Source organism: Cibotium barometz, chromosome 1, assembly GCF_041138505.1.
Source record: "Cibotium barometz isolate CiBa-2024 chromosome 1, ASM4113850v1, whole genome shotgun sequence".
NCBI classification, from domain to species: domain Eukaryota; kingdom Viridiplantae; phylum Streptophyta; class Polypodiopsida; order Cyatheales; family Cibotiaceae; genus Cibotium; species Cibotium barometz.
In genome coordinates this window covers 13825520-13849913 of record NC_141046.1, presented here as the reverse complement: position 1 = coordinate 13849913, position 24394 = coordinate 13825520, and the positions used below count along the sequence as shown (strand labels likewise).

At 46.6% G+C, this 24394-nt stretch overlaps 1 protein-coding gene across 1 annotated transcript in view; it reads right to left on the bottom strand.

The window, feature by feature from the left end:
- Positions 1 to 403: 403 nt before the first annotated feature.
- Positions 404 to 24394, bottom strand: part of CBP20 (CAP-binding protein 20) — a 63618-nt gene continuing 39627 nt past the window's right edge. Inside the window, exons 3-9 of the mRNA XM_086795186.1 lie at positions 18466 to 18604; positions 18306 to 18339; positions 18117 to 18212; positions 2345 to 2389; positions 2115 to 2200; positions 1932 to 1995; positions 404 to 727 (exon numbers count right to left, since the gene is read on the bottom strand). Coding sequence (XP_086651312.1) covers positions 1933 to 1995; positions 2115 to 2200; positions 2345 to 2389; positions 18117 to 18212; positions 18306 to 18339; positions 18466 to 18604 — 463 coding nt within the window. The 3' untranslated portion in view covers positions 404 to 727; position 1932. The remainder of the gene's footprint in view (positions 728 to 1931; positions 1996 to 2114; positions 2201 to 2344; positions 2390 to 18116; positions 18213 to 18305; positions 18340 to 18465; positions 18605 to 24394) is intronic.

The following is a 24394-nucleotide window of genomic DNA, read 5'->3' as shown; positions in this document are numbered from 1 at the left end:
TAGAAGTCTCACCGTGATTACTCCGTTGAGTTTTCCATTCATCTGAAGAAACATCATGCAGCTTTCTCAGCCATATATGTACTATAGAACCCCTTCCATTCCCTTTCAATTCCAGGACCTTGATAAAGCCATAAAAATACTTACTCCGAGTGTAGTCTATTTAAATCAAACAATCACACACTAATCAGCTACCACTTCAACAAGTGCAGTACAAACAATTACACTAATCAGCTACCACTCCAACGAGTGCAGTCTAGTTAAAACAAACAATTACACTAATCAGCTACCACTTCAACGAGAGCACCACAACTGGCAAAAACGTACAGGTATTACAGAGATCATTGAGCATGTCGTGAAACCACATGGTGAAGCTATAACGAGAGAAAAAACCCACACCCCCAAAAGCTCAAACCGGCAGATCTTATTAAGGGCCATACAAGGAAAGCTTTACCTGTTTAAACCCATAACCTACCCAATTCTAGGATACATCACATTGAGTTAGTCAGTTCACTTCAATATAAGTGCCACGTTAAGATGTTTTTACTTCCCATCTTCTCGAAGCCACTGCATTGAAACAAATTAGTATCACTAGACACAACTGCTCTATCTTTGCACTCTGCTAGAAGTCTTGTAAGAGACTAATGCATGCACAAATGAAGTACAAAAAGCTCACAAAACGGATCCCATATGAGTTGCAGACATGGACCCTCCACCGACTGACGAACAGCTGCAAGGCAACATCAGGCATTTTTAATATGTGAAAACTGATTGGCAAAAATGTCTTTAAAACACAGTTACAAAGATACAGCACAAATTGCTTGGTTGTAGGAAGAAGATAAAATGTTTTGAACAGCAACTCTCAGCAAACCTAGGACACCTTAATAGCACCCATAGCATCTCCCCTCCTTTCCCTTGAACAAGTAGATAGTTACGCTTTGGCATTACTGAAAGCAGACTATGTCACATTCGTGGGGTCAGCTCCAGACTGTGGAACAAAAAGCAGAGTCCACATCTCCTGCACCAGCCTGTTACCATCAGCATTAACATTCTTTGCCTGCTGATGTGTGACCATCACCTCTGCCCGACAGGTGTCGAAGCCTGCACAGAATTCTGGTGTTTCTATCACCTGTTGTCTTGTCTAGGTCCACCCAAGCTACCTCCACAGAATTCTGGTGTTTCTATCACCTGTTGTCTTGTCTAGGTCCATCCAAGCTACCTCCCCAAGACTCTGAACATCACCAGATGGCTGCAACAACCACTTCCCAGACCCAAAAGGAGCTCGGATAGCAGACAGCCCACGGTCACCATATCCGACCTAGCCATCCCTTGCGCAGTCCCTCTAGAGAGCTAGACGCCCTTGTTTCCAGAGAACCAGCCACTCTGTACTCTATTCATCAGCGGGGTGATGTAGGTTGATCTCTGCCCATTTCATTGACTATACACAGCTCGTGTAGTACGCAGGCCCTGTTTCTTTTGGCATACAAATTATTCTTCATTTTCGTGTGTTTTTAACATCCAGTTTATTCATGGATCATATCTATCGATTTTGATCGTATAGACCCTCAGGGTCTTTCATAGATGTTAATATAAACTTTCTTTCTTTCTTTGTGCTATTTTCTTACATCTCTATGGGTTTCTCCTCTCCCTCTTCTTCTCCCACCTCTCCTTTATTTTGCATTTCCCTTGCTAACGTGGTGTTCCTCTCAAAAAAGTAGCTTCCGTTTCCTTTAGTATAAACTATGCCTATGGTGATAGACTACTGTATGCACTTGTGTAACAACCTTCAATGAGATGAGCTTCAGTAAAACGTCACAGCAACAAAAACATGGTGCAATTACATAAACATCATTTCACAGTACATCTAAAAGCCTATACAGTGAAATTTTTTCAAGTATGCCAATCATCAAGTACCCTTCAGAAAATAACTGCACCTTAATGCTTTGTAGATTCTTCCTCATCAGAATCGTGCCTTTCTCTAAATCGCGGGTTCTTCTCCTGCAGCATTATGAATACAAGTTACTCAGCAACACGATACAAACATAATCCTTGCATATACAAGGAGTCCACAAAGTGATCCCAATTTACTACACAAATGCAAAGACTTCTTGACTTACAGGCCTTGAATCCCGATTCGAATCTCTGTGAGATCGGTCAGAGGACCTATAATCATCATCTCCTCGGTATCGCTTGCGGCTTGAGTCTAACCATTCAAACAACAAAGTATCTCATTCTCATACGACACCCACAAAGACATGGCTGGTTGAATCATGGACAAATCAGAAAACTTGCTTCAATCACACATGAAACATTCAACTTGCTATTTAAAATCTGTAAAAAGGAGTACCTCTGCCACTCCTATAAGAGCTCCTATGGTCTTCGTGTGATCCAGCTGAAACCAAACAATGGAATTTTCATCCTCTCTCTCTCTCTCTCTCTCTCTCTCTCTCTCTCTCTCTCTCTCGTTTTTTCAGTTTATTTCCATGATGCAGTATTTTCATATAGATCTATTAATATAATAAGAAAGAGAGAGAGAGAGAGGACACCACACTAGAGGTCGAAATAGCCTTGGGCCGACCCCCTCCCCTCCGAGTTATATTAGATAAAACTCCTTGGAGGAGTCTTGTGTACAAGTTCTTAGAGCTAGAGAACTCTCGTCTTTTTACATGTCCCAACAATGAGAGAACTCTCTTGTAGTTTTACATGTCCCAAGCCTCGGCCTCTTATGGTTCAGAGCTGAATAGAGAACTCTCTTCTGGTTTCGCCGCACGCACCTTGGATGCCGGCCTTGGCGAGATCAACAATTTACTGCAGGAGGTAGCACAGAGCAGATTGGCGGATTCCGTGAGCATTCGGAGGGGTCATGCTTCTTTCTCTCCAGCGATTTCAGGAAAGTTCCCTAGATAGCCCATGGATTGAGAGCTCAGATCCATAGAGGAGAGGAGGGTGGAGTGCAGATATTATGCCAGAACTTCCTTCTCGACCCAGGCTAGAGATAAGAGTTACGAGGGACTTCTTTGAGATTGCTGACCCCCACAAGCAAAGAGATGGTATTCGTAGGCTGCAAGGCCAGAATGGAGCTATCGTTTCTGACCCCCCCCCCCATGTGAGAGCCATTGCCACAAATTTTTTCAAATCCCTCCCCATTGATGCCCCATTATCCTCACTGCTGGTGGATGCACGAGAGAGGGTCTGGCAGCACATGAGAGAGGTGGTTCCCCCCACTCTCCGGACCTTCTTATTGACTCCCTTCACAGCAGAGGAGCTGGCGGAGGCCTTGACGGCTCTTCCTAGGGGTAAATGCCCGGGGGCGGATGGGCTTCCAGTTTCCTTTTTCCTTTGCGACTAGGAAGGTGGCCTTCGAGCAACCTTCAATGAGATTATGATCACAAGCACCATGCCAGAGAGGCTCTCAGAGGGTCTGATTCACTTGAGTCCTAAGGAGGGTGGTAAAAGATTGGATGTTCGACAATGGAGACCCATCACCCTCCTTGGGACCGCCTACAAGATTTTAGCTAATGCCATTAGCCAGAGACTTCAGCCCTTCCTCCCAAACTTGATTCATGACAATCAGACAGGTTCTATTTAGGATCGAAGCATTCTGGACAACATCTTCACTTTCTGAGAGGCTTTGGCCAGGATGTGACAGTAAGATCTCATTGTGCTCCTCCTGGATTTCAAGAAAGCCTATGATAGAGTTGACTGGGGCTTTCTAGAGGGCACCATGTACCGAATGGGTTTCCCAAAGGAGTAGATCCGTGGTGTTTCTGGATTCTACTCGGCCTCTCACAGTCAGGTTCTCATTCAGGGAGCCAGAGGTGACAGATTTCCTCTTTCTCGCTCCATCCGGCAAGGCTGCCCACTTGCACCCTACCTCTTTCTATTTGTTGCCGAGGCCATGAGCAGTTTTCTCTCATCTCAAGAGACTGGGCTAGGCCGGCCCTCCAGCAATCAATTCCAGCCTTTTACGAGCGTCTTCAATAGCCCCTGATCTAGAACCCCCTAATCCGTTTACCTAGTGGCCACATGCTGAGGGCCCGGTCTCATGTATCTTGGGGAGTGTTGAGCATGGGATTGGTTAGATCCCTTGGAGATTAGTTGGCATACAGATAGCTCCCCCAAGAGGCTCAAGAGAGGGGATCCGGGGCAGAGACAAACTCAGCTTCAACATCGACTCTACTATTCCTTAGGAGTGTCTAACCTCTATCCATAACCCGACCCCCCCCCGCAGTGACTCATCAAACGTACCCAAGTTCTTGAACACTCCAAGACCACTTTGCGCCAATGCAAAGGCTCATAATCCATCGTCGTCGGATCAGCACAAAGACTTGCAAAGATTGTCCACCAATACTGCTTGGCACCTACATGTCTGCCATGTCCTATGCAACATACACCAAGAAATATATGTTGGGTTTAGGATTAGATTTAGTTTAGCAATGAAGCATCACAGTGAACAATAAGAGAGTGTGAACTAGCACGATGCACACACAATAATGAGATAATGAGATTAGATACAAAGTACAAGATGTGACCTTTAGAGGTCACTTATACACCATCAAGGTGTGTTCACATATGAGAGAAAAACCCTTTTGATATACAAAGGTAAAAAGTACCCCCTATTGAGTATTATTACTTCTAGTTCACACATCAATACTAAAAACTTACAAATCCCCCCTACAATGATCATGTGAACATGTTCAAAGTAACTACAAATCAGTCTTCAAAAGACAGTAAGCCAAAACCTTTGCAAAAAGCTTCGAACTTTTATTTGGGCAAAGCTTTAGAATACAGACATCCAATGTTGTCATGTGTAGAGACAAACAAAGCTTATCTCTCCTTCATGTAGCCTCTCTCTCTCACCTAATGGTAATCCACCTCAATGTGCTTAGTACGAGCATGAAAACCGGATTTCATGCTACTGCCATAGCACTCTGACTATCGTTGAGAATCAGTGTCGCTAACTTTGTCCCCACACAAAGACCTCCCAAAAGTCTCATGAGCCATACACACTCAATTGTAACTATGAATACTCACGTGTACTTTGCTTCACAACTTGAAGTGGCCCCTATTGGTTACTTCTTGCTAAACCAAGAAATGCAAGAATTGTTAGAAGTCATCTCCTGTCTATTTTTATACACCAGGGCCTTTGTTGTGGGTGTGCCCGCCCTTATGAGGTGTTTTCTCATTTTTCCCCACTCTCCGTATTATTCCCCTATTTTTTCCCATCTTTCTATGGCTTGGGTGGCTTCCGTGTGTTGGCAGGAGGGCCTTTATGCTGGCCGACTGAACCTTCATGTATCCAACCACATTTATGGTCTGGCCGACTCAGTTTAGCTGGCCGACTTGAGGCTTTTGCTGGTCGTGGAGATTCAGGACCAGTCGGCTGCCTGTAGCACAGGCCGACTGGTATATGGGGCCATATAAATAGGCCCCCAGTCCCCCATTCCATTTTGTATCAACCCCAGGATCTTCTTGTGTATATAGAGCAGAGTTACACGCCTCTATCTCTCTCTCTCTTGTGCTGTGATTTTCTGCACTGCGTTTTGCTCTTGTGTTCCCAGATCTGGTCATCATCTCCGCTGCATATTCTGACATGGTATCAGAGCCTAGGCTCTAGATAGTTCTTGGGATTTGTGTGAGCAAGAGGGGGACTGCTGCGTTGCTGATTGGTGGACCATACGGGACTGTTCGGGAAGAGGAGAAGCAAGAGGACGGCGGGCTGATTTGCTGGACAGCCACTTGCAGGTATTAGTTTTTCTTTGTTCCCACCCACCCACCCATTTCAGAGTACATCCCCGCAATGGCAGATCTGTTTGAGATGGCCGAGAGGCATGTGAAGATCCCGACACTCCCCACGTTCCCGGTGGACCATCAATTGGACGGGAGCAACTACGGCATATGGAAGGTTATGATGGAATCTGTTCTGGAGTCTTACGACCTCGCTGATTTCGTCGTTGTTGGAGTTCCACGGCCGGAAGTACAGGAAGGGGAGTTACCGTCGATCCGAAAGGACCGGGAGTCTCAGACACAGATGCGGGATCGTGTCAACGCCAGGGTCCGTTCGTTTATCTTTCTCAACTACACACCGCAAGTAATCAATCATGTAAAGCATATGACGCTGGCCAGAGGTATATGGCTCTTTACAACAACGTATTGCCCATGAAGAGGATTTCCTTGAAAGTACAGATGCGGGTTATGAACCCTGCAAAGACATCGACGATGCGAGAGCATATTAACAAGCTGCAGGCTCTTCAGCAGGAAGTTCTTCAAGCTGGGAAGGAGATATCGTCAGAGGACATGGCCATAACGTTGCTGTCACACTTGCCCTCTCAGTACTCAACATTTTACTCGTCTTTGATTACCAATGGCAGGCTCAGCACCATCACGTGGGAGGAGCTTGTGCCCATGGTCCTGGACCAAAAGGAACGATTCACGAACCCTCCTCAGGGTGGAGGTTCGGAGGCCTTAACTGGCCAACGGTAGAAAGGCCGTAACACGGGCAAAGGAAAGGCTTCGTCATAGAAGTCTTCTGAGAAGAAGTCCGTTACTGACCGCGAGAAACTCAAGGCAGAGAGGACCTGTAATGATTGTGGCGAGAAAGGCCACTATTGGAGGCAGTGTCCCAAGCGGAAGACCGAGAAGGGTGAAGATTCCTCAGCAGCAATCATGAAGACTCCAGCTTTTGTGCACCTGGAGGTGGTGGACACCGATGTTCCATTTTCTTCAGGCCGGGAGGAGATTGGAGGACTCTCCGCAACAACGGATACTCGGGAGTGGATTCTAGATAGTGGTGCTTCCAGGCAGATGACTCCTTCCCGTTCCGTATACAGGATCTCTGCAGGCTTTCTGGTCACATTCTTACTTGGGATACATCCACTATCCCAGTTGACAGTGAGGGCAGGATGGAGATAGTTCCCGATGGCGGGGGGGGGGGCATTCCTCCCAGGTGTTGTATGTTCTGTCACTTGGTTTTCATCTGTTGTCAGTGCATCAGGTTTGCAAGACTGGCGTACGGGTGGAGTTTGATGAGCATTGTGTTGCTCTCCGGGACAAAGCTGTTGGGGTAAAGGCTTTATGCCCACCCTTATAGTGTGTACAAGCCCATGTGTTTTATAGTACATAGTACACTTAGTACTTTTAATGTACTAAGTGCACTATGTGTACTAGAGCAAATATACATGTGTGATAGGGGAGTCACACACTCATACTGTGAGTTGACTTATCCCCACATGTCTCTCTCTCTCTCTCCCTTCTTCTCTGTGTATGTCTCCCACATGAAACCCTAACTCTCTCCCTTCAACTGGTTTCAGAGCTCTGGTTTTAGGGTTTTGTTCTCAAGGGTGCAGAGCTTGAAATCGACTGTAGAAGAGCTGCAAAACGAGCTGAGTGTGTGCGCTTACAGAAGCAAGTGGACATCATACGCCTGGAAACTGGCAAGGATTCCTCAAATTTGACTGTGCGCTGCTGTCAACAAGCAACAGCACGTGACAGGCTGAGGAAACCAGCCACTGGAAGAGAGAGCGAGAAGGCGCCAGCTAATAGAACCGGGAGAAAAACGCAACGGGCCAGGCTGGGCGAGCACAACCCGCCACCATCTGTGTGCAGCCAACCGCTGCCGCCAACCATCAGCCTGCATACGACAGCGCACCACCAAGGCTGTCCAGGGGTACTTCAACCGGAGCCCCTTCCGGCGAGCCCTCTTTGGCGGCATCTCACTGCTGGGCGGGTTCTACGTTGCGCAGACGATCTCACTCTCCTTCGGGGCCTTGGGCGTCAACGACGTTATCGCCGCCGTCCTCTGCGTGCTCTTCACCGAGTACGTTACCCGCTTCTACTACACCCACCTTACGTGCATCTCGTCATCATCGGCAAAAAATCACACCGCCTCCATCTCTGCCTCAACCTGCGCTTGAGAGATAAGCTCTCGCCTGTAGGCATGCGCACCTCCTTGCAATCCGACTCTGGTCGTCTGTAATCACCGTCTTCAACCTGTAGAGCTACGCATGTCACAGCTTCCCGCCATCTACTATGTTGCACGCATGTTCCGCCTGGAGAAGAAGCGTAGGGCAGGTGTGTGTGAGGACCGCGTTGGCAGGGGTCGTTTCCAGGGCAGTGCTGTGAAATTGTGCACCACTGATTGATCATCGCTTCAGAGGCATTTTGCTTCAATTTTTTGGGATTTTGTTTGTCCATTTTCATCAATTGAGCAGGTACAAGTCCAAATGGCTCATATTTTGAGCAAAATTGGCAACAATTAGGTGACATTGGTCACATTCCGCGTCAATTTGCAAGAAATTGGGTGTCAACATTTGGGGCTTTTGATGTAATTGTGCCATTGGGCATTCATACATGCTGTATGATGTGAGCAATCTCACATTCGGGGCAAAATTGCAGGAAATTGGAGTGCAGATCAAAGGGCTTTTGTGCCCATTGGGTTGATTTGCATGCAGGCACTAGCATTTGATGCTTTGGGCAATGTGTTGATGCTTGTCAAGCACTTAATGTGCCAGTAAATCAAGGGGCTTTTATGTATTGGATGTATATGTGGCCAGGGGGAAGCATTGTGAAGACTCTAGATGCCTTCATGTGCATTAATGTACCATTCATGATCAGAAATTGATCTTGAATCAAGGGGCTTTTCAAGATTTTGTGCTTGTTGAGCTTGACAAAGCAGCACGGAAGACTTTTACGCCTTGAACCCTCAGAAATCCACTTGCAATCAAGGGGCTTTTGCCCAATTTCTGTCCGGGACTGTTGTATGCAGTAGTGGGGACTGTCAAGGTCTGATTTTCACTCATTTGGACAGCCAGGAGAGCATTTATTGCTGCTGTACTTGCTGGTACAGATTTGGTACAACTTTGTACAAGTTTTGGCATGGCTGTACATTGATTTGAGTGAGGAAAAGGTTCATTTTCAGCTGCTGTACTTGCCGGTACAGATTTGGTACATCATTGGTGAGCACTTAGTACTGTTGTACAGTACTTTGGAAGGGGAACAGAGCACATCTAAGGTGCTGTCATAAATCTGCAGCAACCAGATTTTGGTGATTTTATCACATTCAGTGGGAGGAGAGTTGCATTTGTGCTTCCGCAGTGGGAGATAATTTTTGGGAGAACAACTGTGAGCACTTTGTGTGCTTTTGGTGCAGTGTTTGCACATCTTGCAGGGAGTCAGGCATTGACTGTGTCAAAGGTTGCATATTGCTATGGCAACCACAGGTGAGAGCTCTTCATTGCTTCACATCAAGAAGCTTGAAGGCTCACATAATTATGACATTTGGCAAACCCAGTGCTATAATGTGTTGCTCCAGAAGAAGCAGCACAAGCCCATCAAAGAAAGGGGTGTAATGCCCGCTTCTCTTACTGCTGAAGAATGGGACGATATGGATGAGCTAGCAAGATCCGCTATCATGTTGTCTGTGTCAGACACTTTACTTTTCAGCATACGTGAAGAGAAGACAGCTTGGGGAATGTGGCATGGGTGAAATAGACGCCGCGGCTACGGTCTTTTTCAATATAATCGTCGCGAAGCAAATCGACAAAGCCCAAAGTGACTTCTCGTTCTATGACAGCCCATCTAAATGAGTTTAATGGTGTTGTCAATCAGTTCATCAATCAAAAGTTGGCAATGGACGATGAGTTCAAAGCCACCTTTCTCTTATGCACTTTGCCAGAGAGTTGGGACACATTCAAGACAGCCACTAGCAATTCAAATGCTATGCTGTCATATGCAGATGTGGAGGGTGCTCTCCTTCAAGAGGAGATGAACAGGAAGAACAACTTTGTTGGAAAGTCCAATGCAATGAATGCACGTGGGAGATCCCAGCAAAGGGGTAAAAGCCAAGAACGGGGAAGGAGCAAGTCCCACTCCAAAAAGGACTTGGAATGTCATTATTGTGGCAAGAAGGGACATTTCAAAAAGCAATGCTACAAATGGAAGAATGATCAAAAGGAAAAGGGCAAAGGAAAAGACAAAGACAAAGATGAAGCCAAAGATGCAAAGCCCAAGGGCAAAAGTGGAGTCAAGATTGAAGAAGTCAATCTGTCACATGCAGGTGACAGTGAGGATGAAGTCCTATTCACGTCTTCACTTGATGTCCATTCACTCCTTGCAGGAGATGGTCATGGTATGCACTCGTGGATCATTGATTCAGGTGCCTCCTTTCATGTCACAGGTTGCAGAGACTTGTTTGTCAGGTATACTGCTGGCAATGAAAGAGTAGTTTATTTAGGTGACAACCATGCATGCCAAATTCTTGGCAGAGGTGATGTGAGGCTTGTGTTTTCAGATGGCTCACAGCTTATGCTCCATGTGTTAGAAGTCATCTCCTGTCTAGATTTATACACCAGGGCCTTTGTTGTGGGTGTGCCCGCCCTTACGAGGTGTTTTCCCATTTTTCCCCACACTCCGTATTTTTCCCCTATTTTTTTCCATTTTTCTGAGGCTTGGGAGGGCTGCCAGGTGATGCCAGGAGCACTCTGTAGCTGGCCGACTGGATCTACATCAGTCGTGGGCTGTCAGAGTGCTGGCCGACTTGTTCTGTCTAGGCGGAGGCATCTGTAGCTGGCCGACTGCTATTTTAAGCAGTCGTGGACATTTTTCTCAGTCGTGGGCTTTCCTGATGCTGGCCGACTGCCCTCTAGGGGAGTATATATAGCTCCTCAGCCCCCATGCCTTATTTGTATCATATTCGGGATCTTCTTGTGTATATCAGAGCAGAGTTACACGCCTACATCTCTCTCTTTTTGTGCTGTTTTTTCTGCCTGCGTTTTTGCTCTTGTGTTCCCAGATTTGGTCATCATCTCCGCTGCATATTTTGACATGGTATCAGAGCCCTAGGCTCTAGATAGGTCTTGGGATTTGTGTGAGCAAGAGGGGGGCTGTTTTGTGGCTGATTGGTGGACTGTTCTGGACTGTTCGGGAAGAGGAGAAGCAAGAGGAAGGCGGGCTGATTTGCTGGACAGCCACTTGCAGGTATCAGTTCTTCTTTGTTCCCACCCACCCACCCTTTTCAGAGTACATCCCCGCAATGGCAGATCTGTTTGAGATGGCCGAGAGACATGTGAAGATCCCGACACTCCCCACGTTCCCGGTGGTCCGTCAGTTGGACGGGAGCAACTACGGCATATGGAAGGTGATGATGGAATCCGTTCTGGAGTCCTACGATCTCGCCGATTTCGTCGTTGTTGGTGTTCCACGGCCGGAAGTAGAGGAAGGGGAGTTACCGTCAACCCGAAAGGACCGGGAGGCCCAGACACAGATGTGGGATCGTGTCAACGCCAGGGTCCGTTCATTTATTTTCCTCAACTGCACACCACAGGTAATCAATCATGTCAAGCACATGACGCTAGCCAGAGGTATATGGCAGCATTTGGCCTCACTTTACAACAGGGTATCGCCCATGAAGAGGATTTCCTTGGAAGTACAGATGCGGGTTATGAGCCCTGCAAAGTCGTCGACGATGCGGGAGCATATTAACAAGCTGCAGGCTCTTCAGCAAGAAGTTCTCCAGGCTGGGAAGGAGATATCGTCAGAGGACATGGCCATCACGTTGCTGTCACATTTGCCCTCTTCGTACTCAGCATTCTACTCGTCGTTGATTACCAGTGGCAGGCTCAGCACCATCACGTGGGAGGAGCTTGTGCCCATGGTCTTGGACCAGGAGGAACGATTTACGAACCCTCCTCAGGGTGGAGGTTCGGAGGCCTTTACTGGCCAACGGTCGAAAGGCCGTAACTCGGGCAAGGGGAAGGCTTCATCGGAGAAGTCTTCTGAGAAGATGTCCGACGCTGACCGCGAGAAACTAAAGGCAGAGAGGACCTGTAATGATTGTGGCGAGAAAGGCCACTACTGGAGGCAGTGTCCCAAGCGACGACCGAGAAGGGTGAAGACTCCTCAGCAATCATGAAGACTCCGGCTTTTGTGCACCTGGAGGTGATGGACACAGATGCTTCATTTTCTTCAGGCAGGGAGGAGATTGGAGGACTCTCCGCAACGGATACACGGGAGTGGATTCTCGATAGTGGTGCTTCCAGGCACATGACTCCTTCCCGTTCCGGTTTACAGGATCTCTGCAGGTGTTCTGGTCATATTCTTACTGGGGATACGTCCACTATCCCAGTTCACAGTGAGGGCAGGATGGAGATAGTTCCCGATGGGGCAGAGGGGGGAAGCATTCCTCCCAGGTGTTGTATGTTCCGGCACTTGGTTTTCATCTGTTGTCAGTGCATCGGGTTTGCAAGACTGGCGTACGGGTGGAGTTTGATGAGCATTTTGTTGCTCTCCGGGACAAAGCAACAGGCCAAGTGGTTTGGGAAGGTGGAGTGGAGAATGGAGTTTACAGGCTTTCAGCACTCTCTCTCCCAGGTCCTCAAGATTGTGATGAGTGGCAGTGTGGTAATAGCTACTCAGGTGTGGATACGCTGCAGGTGCGGGCTTTCCGAGACCAGATGGTGGATAGCGTACCAGTAGATGGCAGCAGTTGGCAGGAACTTTCCAGTACTGAGGTTGGTAGTTCTTGTGTTCGTGAGTCAGAGGAAGCTGAACAGGTCACTTATGCTCTGATGTCTCGTCGTGTTCGGGACATAGAACTTCCAGTAGTTGAGGATGTTCTTTCCACGGGGACCTTTCGGAAAGCCAGGCAGGTGACAGGTGCTTACTTGCAGAAGGAGGTGGTTTCTCCAGGCTTTGTGGTTCCGGATTCAGAGGGGGTGGTTGACAGGTTTCATCAGGCTTCCAGGACTTGTTTGTGCACCGTAACAGGTGTTGATCCTTGTGAGCAGTGTGATATCTCGGTGACTCAGAAGCTGTGTGGTTCATTGATCTGGTTGATGGACACCGGATTGGACGGGAGCTTCTTGATGAGGCAGTTGAGCTCTTGGTTGCAGATGTCTCTTTGGGAGGCAGGATCGCGTTTCCTGTGGTTTCTGCGACATGCGAAGGATCAGAGACTCTTTTACACAGGAGGGGGATTGTTGGATGGAGTCCGACTCCGCGGATGGAGTGACTCAGTTTGGGGAGGAGATCCGGACACGAGGGGATCTACTTCAGGCCCAGGAGCAGTTCTACGGAGCAGCAGGAGGAGGTTACATTGCAGGTTTGGGCTTCCACTGGAGGAACCCTTGGTCATCCAGAGGCACTTTGTTCGTGAACAGATTGTTGCTGATGACATCTTGCTGGAGTTCTGTTCGACGGAGGACAGTACGGTGGACCTCTTCACGAAGTCGCTCTCAGGATTTGCTCAGGCGGCACCCCAGCTCCCTGTGGTTGGTCACACAGCCAGGAGCTGAGAGGGGGTGTTAGAAGTCATCTCCTGTCTAGATTTATACACCAGGGCCTTTGTTGTGGGTGTGCCCGTCCTTATGAGGTGTTTTCCCATTTTTCCCCACACTCCGTATTTTTCCCCTATTTTTTCCCATTTTTCTGAGGCTTGGGAGGGCTGCCAGGTGATGCCAGGAGCACTCTGTAGCAGAGGGTTATGCAGTAAATGGAAAGAAGAAGCTTGTATGCAAGCTGAAAAAGAGTCTTTATGGGCTCAAACAGGCACTTAGGGAATGTTATTTTAAATTTGATACATTCGAAATCCCAGGATTTCAGGAGGAGTGACATAGATCACTGCTTATACACCAAGAAAGCTTTGGATGGCAGTCTATTGATCCTCATCTTGTATGTTGATGATATGTTGATTGCCGGGAAATCTTGAAAAGAGATGGATGCCTTGAAGAAGAGGCTGCATCAGACCTTTGATATGAAGGATTTGGGTGATGCAAATCACATTTTGGGTATGCGGATACTTCGGGACAGAAATCAGCATGTGTTGTATTTGTCTCAGAAGGAATACATTGGCAAAGTTTTGCTGAGGTTCAATATGGATGGGGGGAAGAAGACTAGTACTCCTTTGCCTCCATATGTGAAACTCAGTGCTATGGACAGCCCACAGTCAGATAGTGGCAGGGCTGATATGGCCAAGATTCCGTATGCTTCAGCTTGTGGCAGTCTCATGTATGCCATGGTTGCTACTAGGCCAGACATTGCATTTGCAGTGGGAGTAGTTTCTAGATACATGGCTAACCCTGTCAAGAAGCATTGGGAAGCAGTGAAAGGTGTCATGAGATACCTAAAGGGCACACAGGATATGTGCATATGCTTTGGCAAACAGGATGCATTAGTGCATGGTTACACGGATTCGGATTATGCCGGTCATCCAGATAACCGGAAGTCTACTACCGGTTATGTGTTTACATTCATAGGAGGTGCTGTGTCATGGATATCCAGGATGCAGAAGTGCACTGCCTTATCTACTACAGAGGCCGAGTATATTGCAGCCACAGAGGCTTGCAAGGAGGCATTATGGCTATCTCGGTTAGTGGTTGATTTGGGTTGTACAGGGGATATTCCATTGTTGCATTGTGACAGTCAGAGTGCCATCCAGTTGGCAAAGAGTCTTTCATGCAAAGGCGAAGCATGTGAATGTGAAGTATCACTTCATGAGAGAGGTGATAGAGAACAAGCAAATTCAACTTGTCAAGATTCATACGGATGACAACCCGGCTAATTTGTTGACAAAGAGTTTGCCTCGAGAGCGGTTTGCTCATTGCAGACACTTGATGGGCATTGGATGAGGCCAGTTTCAGCCTTGATATGGCCTTGTATATTATCATGTACATGCTGTTTTTTTTTCTTTTCCTTTTTTTAAGGGCACTTTGCCTTTAAGTGGGAGGTTGTTGGGGTAAAGGCATTATGCCCACCCTTATAGTGTGTACAAGCCCATGTGTTTTATAGTACATAGTACACTTAGTACTTTTAGAGTCACACACTCATACTGTGAGTTGACTTATCTCCACATGTCTCTCTCTCTCTCTCCCTTCTTCTCTGTGTATGTCTCCCACATGAAACCCTAACTCTCTCCCTTCAAAAGCAACAGGCCAAGTGGTTTGGGAAGGCGGAGTGGAGAATGGAGTTTACAAGCTTTCAGCACTCTCTCTCCCAGGTCCTCAGGTTTGTGATGAGTGGCAGTCTGGTAATGGCCACTTAAGTGTGGATACGCTGCAGGTGCAGGCTTTCCGGGACCAGATGGTGGATAGCTTGCCAGTAGATGGCAGCAGTTGGCAGGAACTCTCCAGTACTAATGTTGGTGGTTCTTGTGTTCGTCAGTCATCACAGGAAACTGAACAGGTCACTTATGCTCTGATGTCTCGTCGTATTCAGGACAAAGAACCTCCAGTCGATAAGGATGTTCTTTCCACAGGGACCTTTCGGAAAGCCAGGCAAGTGGCAGGTGATTACTTGCAGAAGGAGGTGGTTTCTCCAGACTTTGTGGTTCCAGATTCAGAGGGGGTGGTTGACAGGTTTCAGAAGGCCTGGCATGGTCTTCATCAGGTTTCCAGGACTTGTTTTTGCACCATAACAGGTGTTGATCCTTGTGAGCAGTGTGATGCCTTTTTGACTCAGAAGCAGTATGGTTCATTGATCTGGTTGATGGACACCAGATTGGACGGGAGCTTCCTGATGAGGCAGTTGAGCTCATGGTTGCGGATGACTCTTTGGGAGGCAAGATTGCGTTTCCTGTGGTTTCTGCGGCATGCGAAGGATCATGGACTCTTGTACACAGGAGGGGGATTGTTGGATGGAGTCCGACTCCACGGTTTGAGTGACTCAGTTTGGGGAGGAGATCCGGACACGAGGAGATCTACTTCAGGCCCAGAAGCAGTACGGAGCAGTAAGAGACAGCCATCTTTTGCATTGTCGAGGACAGATGCAGAGTACTGGGCTGTTTGTGATGCTGCTTGTGAGGTGGTGAGGATGCAGAGGTTGCATTGCAGGTTTGGGCTTCCACTGGAGGAACCCATGGTCATCCACAGGCACTTTGTTCGTGAACAGATCGTTGCTGATGACATCTTGCTAGAGTTCTGTTCGACGGAGGACAGTACGGTGGACCGCTTCACGAAGTGCTATCTCAAGATTTGCTCAGGCGGCACCCCAGCTCCCTGTGGTTGGTTTCACAGTCAGGAGCTGAGAGGGGGTGTTAGAAGTCATCTCCTGTCTATTTTTATACACCAGGGCCTTTGTTGTGGGTGTGCCCGCCCTTATGAGGTGTTTTCTCATTTTTCCCCACTCTCCGTATTATTCCCCTATTTTTTCCCATCTTTCTATGGCTTGGGTGGCTTCCGTGTGTTGGCAGGAGGGCCTTTATGCTGGCCGACTGAACCTTCATGTACCCAACCACATTTCTGTTCTGGCCAACTCAGTTTAGCTGGCCGACTGGAGGCTTTTGCTGGTCATGGATATTTAGGACCAGTCGGCTGCCTGTAGCACAAGCCGACTGGTATATGGGGCCATATAAATAGGCCCCCAGCCCTCCATTCCATTTTGTATCAACCCCGAGATCTTCTTGTGTATATAGAGCAGAGTTACACGGCTCTATCTCTCTCTCTTGTGCTGTGATTTTCTGCACTGCATTTTGCTCTTGTGTTCCCAGATCTGGTCATCATCTCCGCTGCATATTCTGACAAGAATTACCTAAAAGAAAGCAATTCTCGCAATTCCCACTCATGGACACCTTGGTGTCATAACAACCAGTCCAATCGGTATCACTAAAAGCATGTAGTTGAACATCAACCCCCTGGCATAAAGCAATCCAAGAGACTAGGTACCCTAATAGTAGCGGGAAACACGCTTAACAGCCTGCTAAAGCTTAGTACTTCGGCTATGCATAAATCTACTCAACCCTAAGACTCCATACTCAATGTCTAATCTCGTATTGCATAGATAAATTTCATGTCATGTGCACGCCCTTTCGAGTGTGCGCGGACATGCTTATACCCATTGGCCAGCTCAGAGGTCGAGTACATGGTTGGAGTCATGTGTTCGTAAGGACAATTGTACTAGATCATTATATATTATCCAAGCATCCAATTGAGCAATCCAACGTGGACAAAGTTATTGGGTTATTGTGTGAACACACTTAGTTGGACATTATTATTAGGGTTGATAGACTTGGTAGCCAACTCACCAACATTAGACACTATAAATAGGAGTTTAGACCTTAGTCATATTCACCATTGATCAATCAGTCATCATCCCGTCATAACGAACTTAAGAGTAGTGCTACCATTGAGTATCTCTATTCAGCATTGTATATATTTCATGTTAGTAATATATGGTAGATTAGGTCTAAAGAAGAAGCCGTTTGTACATGGGTTTAAGTCTCTAATACACGCTAATCGAAATCAATCGTTGAGCCTAGCACCCGCCTCCACAGGCGTTACGACAGGCTTGCAATCTTCAAGATTGAACCTCTTTAGCAACCCCCGAATGTACTTGGATTGCAACAAAATAATGTCATCATCGCATTGAAAAATATGAATGCTCAAGTAATAATGCAATGGAGCCAGATCTTTCATCTCAAACGACACATATAATTTAGCTTTGAAACATGAAATTTGATCTTCATTAGGACATGTGAGCAACATCTCATCCACATATACGATGAATATCATCAAATCTTCTCCATCCTTCCGAACATAGAGGATACTCTCAATCAAACTGTTTTGAAACCTATGAGCAATCAAGTATGCATGCATCTTCTTGTACTAAGCTCTAGGAGCCTTCTACTGCGCATAACCCTTTGCCACAAGTCTTGCTTTGTACCTATCAAAATGACACCATGAGACTTTCTTTTGATTTTGAAAACCACTTTGCACCATTAGCCTTCTTGCCATAGGGTAAGTCAACCGAATCCCAAGTGTCATTACGACATAGTACATACCTCATACACAATGTGACAATTGTAAATGGGACATGGAAATGCAGATTGTTGTCCTATCTTTTTCATCAATTAATACTACTTACGCATCAACTATGCAATTTGGCATGGCCTCTCCCACAGGAACATCCAAAAATAGATCATGTGCACTTAACCATTTTAGAGCAGTGCTTGCATTTGCACACCGCTGGCAATTCTACTATATCCACCCCACTGACCCTTAAGCTGAGCATCAAAAGCAAAGAAGTTGGGCTGATGCAATCAGTTACAGAAAATTAATTTCTCTTGCTTCCTTAAAACATATTATGCAACTCAAAGCATAGGACCGACTGCTGGAGAAATTAACCCTGCTTACATGTGTTGTAGTAGGATCCTAATCCTCCTGTATAGTCAACCAGCTGCCTGCGAGATTCCAATTCACGCTGCACAAGCTTTCCATATCCTCCTCTTCGTGAGCTGATGGTCAAGGAGAAAGCGATTCAAAAAGTATTTGCCAGCATCTAGTTATCCAATAGCCACAAATACCAGCAAACTAAAAGGATATCAGGATCATAATCTGTTCGATACTCATCACGGACCTGCAAAACCAGGATTGATGATCAAAGCATTGTCAAAGCACCTGCGGAAACTCACCTCACAGCAGCAACTTTCAAGCCAAGCATTGCTCTCCAAAATTCTTAATGGGCATGAATTTGAATACTTGCCTGCCCACCACTTCTGCCCCGGCCCCATTGGCGCCCTTCTTGAAATCCCCAGTCAAAATCCACACGTATAGGCCTTTCATCAAGAATGGTTCCACTGATATACTTCACCCCATCCTCTGTGTCTTCCCTTGAGTAATATCTGGCACAAAACAGAAAATATCAACTTCGTGTGCACCTTTCGTGGTTATCAATAGACCTATCTTGTTAGATGCATGATGATTACATCTGATTTAGAGGCAAACAGCTTACCCTGTCTCCCACTTCTTGCCTTCCCTCTCTTTCACCCCCACCATCTCGCCTACCCACCTCCTCCCACCCTAAAACACGATTCAGCCCCACCCTCCTCTTTTCAGATTTTGTTGTTTTCTTCCAGCCTTGAGTGCCTCGCTCCTTGCCACCCTGCCAGCACAAGCAGCCCTACCCACTACCAGTTTGCCCATCCATTGCTCGGTGACCAGCTCCTAGCCCTCCCGCTGCCTGATCCAGGTCATCCCGCCCTCATACCCTCAAAAGGATCAGCTAGGCCATAGTTGTGTAGAAAAGTGTTTCTTACATACAATTTGAAATGGTACAGAACTGTCACGTACACAGCCATGGACAAGGATACCTTTTGGGCACAAACTGGACACAAAAGATGACTTTTTGGACAATGTTTTGTGGGCTGAAAAGGCAAAACTGACTGGATTACTCTTTGGGATCATATCATAGGCAGTCAGTAGAAGGTCTACAGTCAACCTTTTGGTCAAGACAAAGGCCTCAGAAGTTGTACATACATCATCAGCTTTTTGTACCATAGAATACATTGAACAAATAGCTTGTCTCCCTCTGTCTAATCATCATTAAAGTTTGCCTCCTTGTTCTTTATCAGGCTTAGGGCTGAGGATCAAGTAAGTAAGGCTTCCGCGCATGCAACATTGGTATTAGAGCATTCAAGCTCAGCACTCTAAGCTCTCCTAAGAAGGTGCACAAAATCCATAGCAAAATACAACAAAGGTAGCATTATCTGCAACACGCAAAGCTGGAGGAAAGCATTCTCTCGGAGTGTATGCTTAAAGGAGGAAACAGTTAACTCTCATATCAATTCTCGAGGCAAAGCAACAGGCATGATCATTCTCGGCAGAAGACCATAGCTGTGTTAAGGCAAAGGGATGGCAAGCATGGAGACAAAGTGGAACAGATGCATAGTTCTTCAACTAGACTTGGAGTGGAATCTGAGAAGTGGCAAGGTGTTCAAGCTATCAAAGTCAAAGTCAGTAGTCAAGTGGAGGAAGGATGATAAGTTTCAAACCTGTCATCAAGTTTGTAAGGAGGGGATGTCATGTCACAGATGTGGACAATGGACATGGATAACCTCATCATTGTCCCCGGATTTGGCAACGTTTTAGGGGAGTTCTAGGGGCAAATTTAGAGCCGATTTTGCAGCCCAATGGGCTCCCGAAGTGCCCAAAACATACACCCATATATGGGACATCTTTTGGGCACAATTTGGAAACAAAAGATGACTTTTTGGACAAAGTTTTCTGGGCTGAAAGGAAAAACCGGCTGGATTACAAATGTTTCTCTTCCCCCTATAAATAGCCAAGCTCTCATTCGTGTTGGTCATGTCCACCCGGCCACTCCTGGCTAGTTCAGGTGTGAACCCAGCTTACGGGCCATTTTTCCCTCTGGCTGGACACAGGTTTTTTCCCCATGTGAACACACTTTTGTGTGTTGGGCACTTAGCCCTAGGCTTTTAGTACTTTCATTATTATTATCAAGTACGTTTTTCCAACAGCTCATCTCTCTCTCTCACGTTTGCTATTCGAGCTTGTGTGTGTGTCTATGTGCAAGCAAACTACTCCCATACCCAACATTGGTATCAGAGCCTATTGGTTAGGATTAGGGTTTTCCCTACTGCCCTTCAGCTTTTTGTCAGCCTATTGCACGCATTAGACACGCATTTAATGCCTTTTTTTCCTTCTACGCACGTAAGTACAACTGCCTCTGCCTTGAAAGTTGAACTGCAGGCTGTTTGCAAAGTTGAGAGCTGCTACCCTACGCCGCCCAGCTGATGCCCTGCGCCGCCCTACCTTGTACCGCCCAGTTGTTGCCTTGCGCCGCCCTGCCTTGCGCCGTGCTGCCTTGCTGCCCTACATAACACGGCCCGACTATACCTGGCGAGCATCCACAAAGCTAGCAGCGTACAAATCTGCACCTACCTGCACACTGCAAAATTTGGGGCATTTGAAATTTTTCAAAAATTTCAGCCCATACAGGTTTACAGATTTACAAATTTGGTGCATACATGTATCAAAAATTTGGGGATTCTAGCAGATTTGGCACATTTGTAGGTGAATACAGCTGCACGTGGTTTTGATTTCTTCTGCTATTTTTTCCCTCTTCCCAAAATCATTGATTCGGCCTAATTGGCTGCCCAAAAATTGGGGCTTTTCTACATTGAGCCCATTTTCGCAGCATTCGACCCATTTACCTCTGATTTTGCCGAGATTTGCGGACATATGTATGCAACATTGGGGATTTCCAACAAAAGCTCTTCCAGGTGTCAGCTGATCGTGTTTTTCACGACACATGTATACATTTGTGGTTTGCTACAGTATATGTATGCCATTGTTGACATTTTGACAGATTTGCATTATCATGCACTACACTCGCAAATTTGGGACATGCATATGTATTTCTTGTGGTGAAGGAAATCCCTTTCAATCCATTGATTATCTTGCTACTTCTCTCCCGCATTCGTACAATTTTGTTGGGCATTGCCTACTCTTGTGGTGACCTGTGTGACAGATTTGTTGTGTTGTCATGGCCAACAGTAACAATGACCTCTTTGGCATGTTGTCTCAAGAAGACAAGCTCAATGGGGATAACTACCCTTTGTGGGCTTATATGATGCGTCATGTATTGGTTGCCAAGAATGTATGGCTATATGTGGATGGCATTGAGGAGTGTCCTCTCGCACCTGCTCCAGCGGAAGGTGAAGTGATTCCCGCTCAACCTCCTGCAGGTCAACCTTCTCGTCGTCCTCCTACCCAACAGCAGCGTACTTGGGATGCTAGGGATGCTCAGGCCCATACGTTGATTGCTCTCTCGTGCCGCTGGCACATCATTCTGCATATTCGTTCTTGCACCACAGCTAAGGGTGCTTGGGATACCTTGGCGGAGTTATTCATGTCGCAATGAGGCTCGTGTAGCTTACCTTTGGGGCAAGCTTGAGACTGACCACATGCTTGAAGATGACTCTATCGATCAGTACCTTACGCATGTAAAAGACCTTCGAGAGCAGCTCATTAACAATGATGAGGTCTTGACATATGGCTATCTTGTTCAAATAGTCTTGTGTAATTTGCCCAACTCTTATCAGACATTTGGCACCACTTTGCGGTTATTGACTGCCAATGCGGTCACTTTTGACAACCTTGTGACTCTTGCTCAATGAAGAGCAATCCCGTTCCAACAGGAACAACATGATGTCTACTGAGTCAGCAATGACTGCTCCCTTTCGTGGGAACCGATCTGGGCCTAAACCTAGCGCATCGGATCCTCCCAAGAAAGAGGACAAGCCTGAAAAAACAAAGCGTTGTAATTATTACAAAAACAAAGCGTTGTAATTATTGCAGAAAACAGGGCACACCATAGAGGAATGCAAGAAGCGTATTGAGAAAGAAAGAAAGAAAGATTTTATTAACGTCTTCCAAAAGACCAAACTCGGCCTATGAGACAAATCAGTGTATCTGTGTGGGGTATCCTCTGTCATCCCAACAAAATGAAAAAGTACTGAACTAAAAAGCTGAAGCTGGGTGTGCAATAAGTACAATGAGTGGGGGAGGGGATGGAGCTCTACTACTAGGAGAATGCAAAGCTATATGCATGGAGTATACAATCATGATATGCAACCTAGCTAGCTCCATCATGTACCATACTGGGGGTATAAAATGGTATACATCAATGAAGGGGGTGTCCACAGCTCCCTGAAGAACATGCCTGTGTCTGCTCTGAAGTGAGGCCAGTCGCTCCGCACCCTCTTTGTGAAATTGAGCTCTGATCTCTGTCATCTCTCTCTCTGGTATAGGCGTGGTGTCCGAAAGCCAGGTGTCCTCTGTCTCCTACGAGCTCTGAGTGTCTCTGCTCTCTGGAGAGTAATTCCCAGCTGTGTAGGGGATGGAAGTGGGATGGATCTCTGAAAAAATGTAGTGATCTGTGTCTGTCGTCCCCCCTCTGGAGCTGTCGGAGCCTGTAACGATGTCTCTCTGTGACGCTGTATGTCTAGAATGAATCTCCCTAGTATGCGTTGGTCTACTGCCTCAAAGATTTGGCGTAGGGAATGTGGCTCTCTGAATAAAATAGGATATCTCTCTCTAATGGTTGTATATGCTCTGCATCTACATACATAATGCTCCTCACTCTCCACCTCCTCTCTGCACAATCTGCATACCCTCTCCTCTCGGGGGATCCGTGCTGCTCTGCTAGTCTCGATCTCCAATCGATGTGATGAGACTCTAAGCTGACCAATAGCTACTCTCGGGAGCCGTGTGGTAAAAAGCCCTCCATGTATCTAGGCCTCTCTATGAATCCATCATCACTGAAACTCATGAAGTGATCTCTGTAGTATAGCATCTTCGGTGGAAGAGGCTGTGTAGGCGATATCCATGTCTCTCGTGTATAGAGCTGCCATAGGTCCTGTCTCAATACTCTGTTCCTCTCAAGTGCAGATCAGGCCAATTTGGCTACAAAGGACACCTGGCTTTCGGACACCACGCCTATACCAGAGAGAGACGACAGAGATCAGAGCTCAGTTTCACAGAGAGGGTGCAGAGCGACTGGCTCGCTTCAGAGCAGACCCAGGCATGTTCTTCAGGGAGCTGTGGACACCCCCTTCATTGATGTATACCATTTTATACCCCCAGTATGGTACAGGATGGAGCTAGCTAGGTTGCATATCATGATTGTAGCTTTGCATTCTCCTAGTAGTAAAGCTCCATCCCCTCCCCCCCACTCATTGTACTTATTGCACACCCAGATTCAGCATTTTTTTTAGTTCAGTACTTTTTCATTTTGTTGGGATAACAGAGGATACTCCACACAGGTACAGTGATTTGTCTCATAGGCCGAGTTCGGTCTTTTGGAAGACGTTAATAAATCTCTCTCTCTCGAAGACGTTAATAAATCTCTCTCTCTCTCTCTCTCTCTCTCTCTCTCTCTCTCTCTCTGGATGTCGGTCTTTCGACTAAGAACATCTGCTATTGGGTTATGCTGACCAAGAATGTACTTGATCATTCCTCCAAACTGGTAGAAGAGCTGACCCTGTCTAGTGTGTTGATCACTCCACTGGGCACTTGGCATCGTCGGGAGCCACTTGAGAGCTTGGTGGTCTGTGGTGACTGTAAAAATACGTCCATAAGGAACCAGTTTCAAATGTTTGGGTACTGCCTGTTGTAACTTGGTAGAACACAATGCTAATCAATACACTTAAATACACTAAGATTTGAAGGACACTTGCTCATATACAAGAAGTAAATTGCTGAATTGACAAGAGACACACAATGAGCCGGAACGGCCGACCCCTCCCTTGAGTAAATTGTATTACTATTGGAGAAATTCAATACATAGCTTCACGGGCATCCATTGCCAAATCCTCCATGCCAATGCATATGAAATTCAGCATTTAGAAAACAATGGTATGTCGATGTAGATCACCAAGGAGCTGCCTTGATGCCCGGCCCGACTTTAGTGCCCATATTCTCTACCATTGGCTCTATGTTCTACCAAGCAAGGTAGCAATATCTTCAAGAGCACATGGGACAAGAGAAATACTACACAGGGCGGCTAAACAAGGAGTCCTGCCCTTCTACTGAATAAGTAATGACAACACATTGTCCAATTAGCTTACCAGTCTTCATAGAAGTTGTTGCAAGCGGAAGCCTTCGCGTTG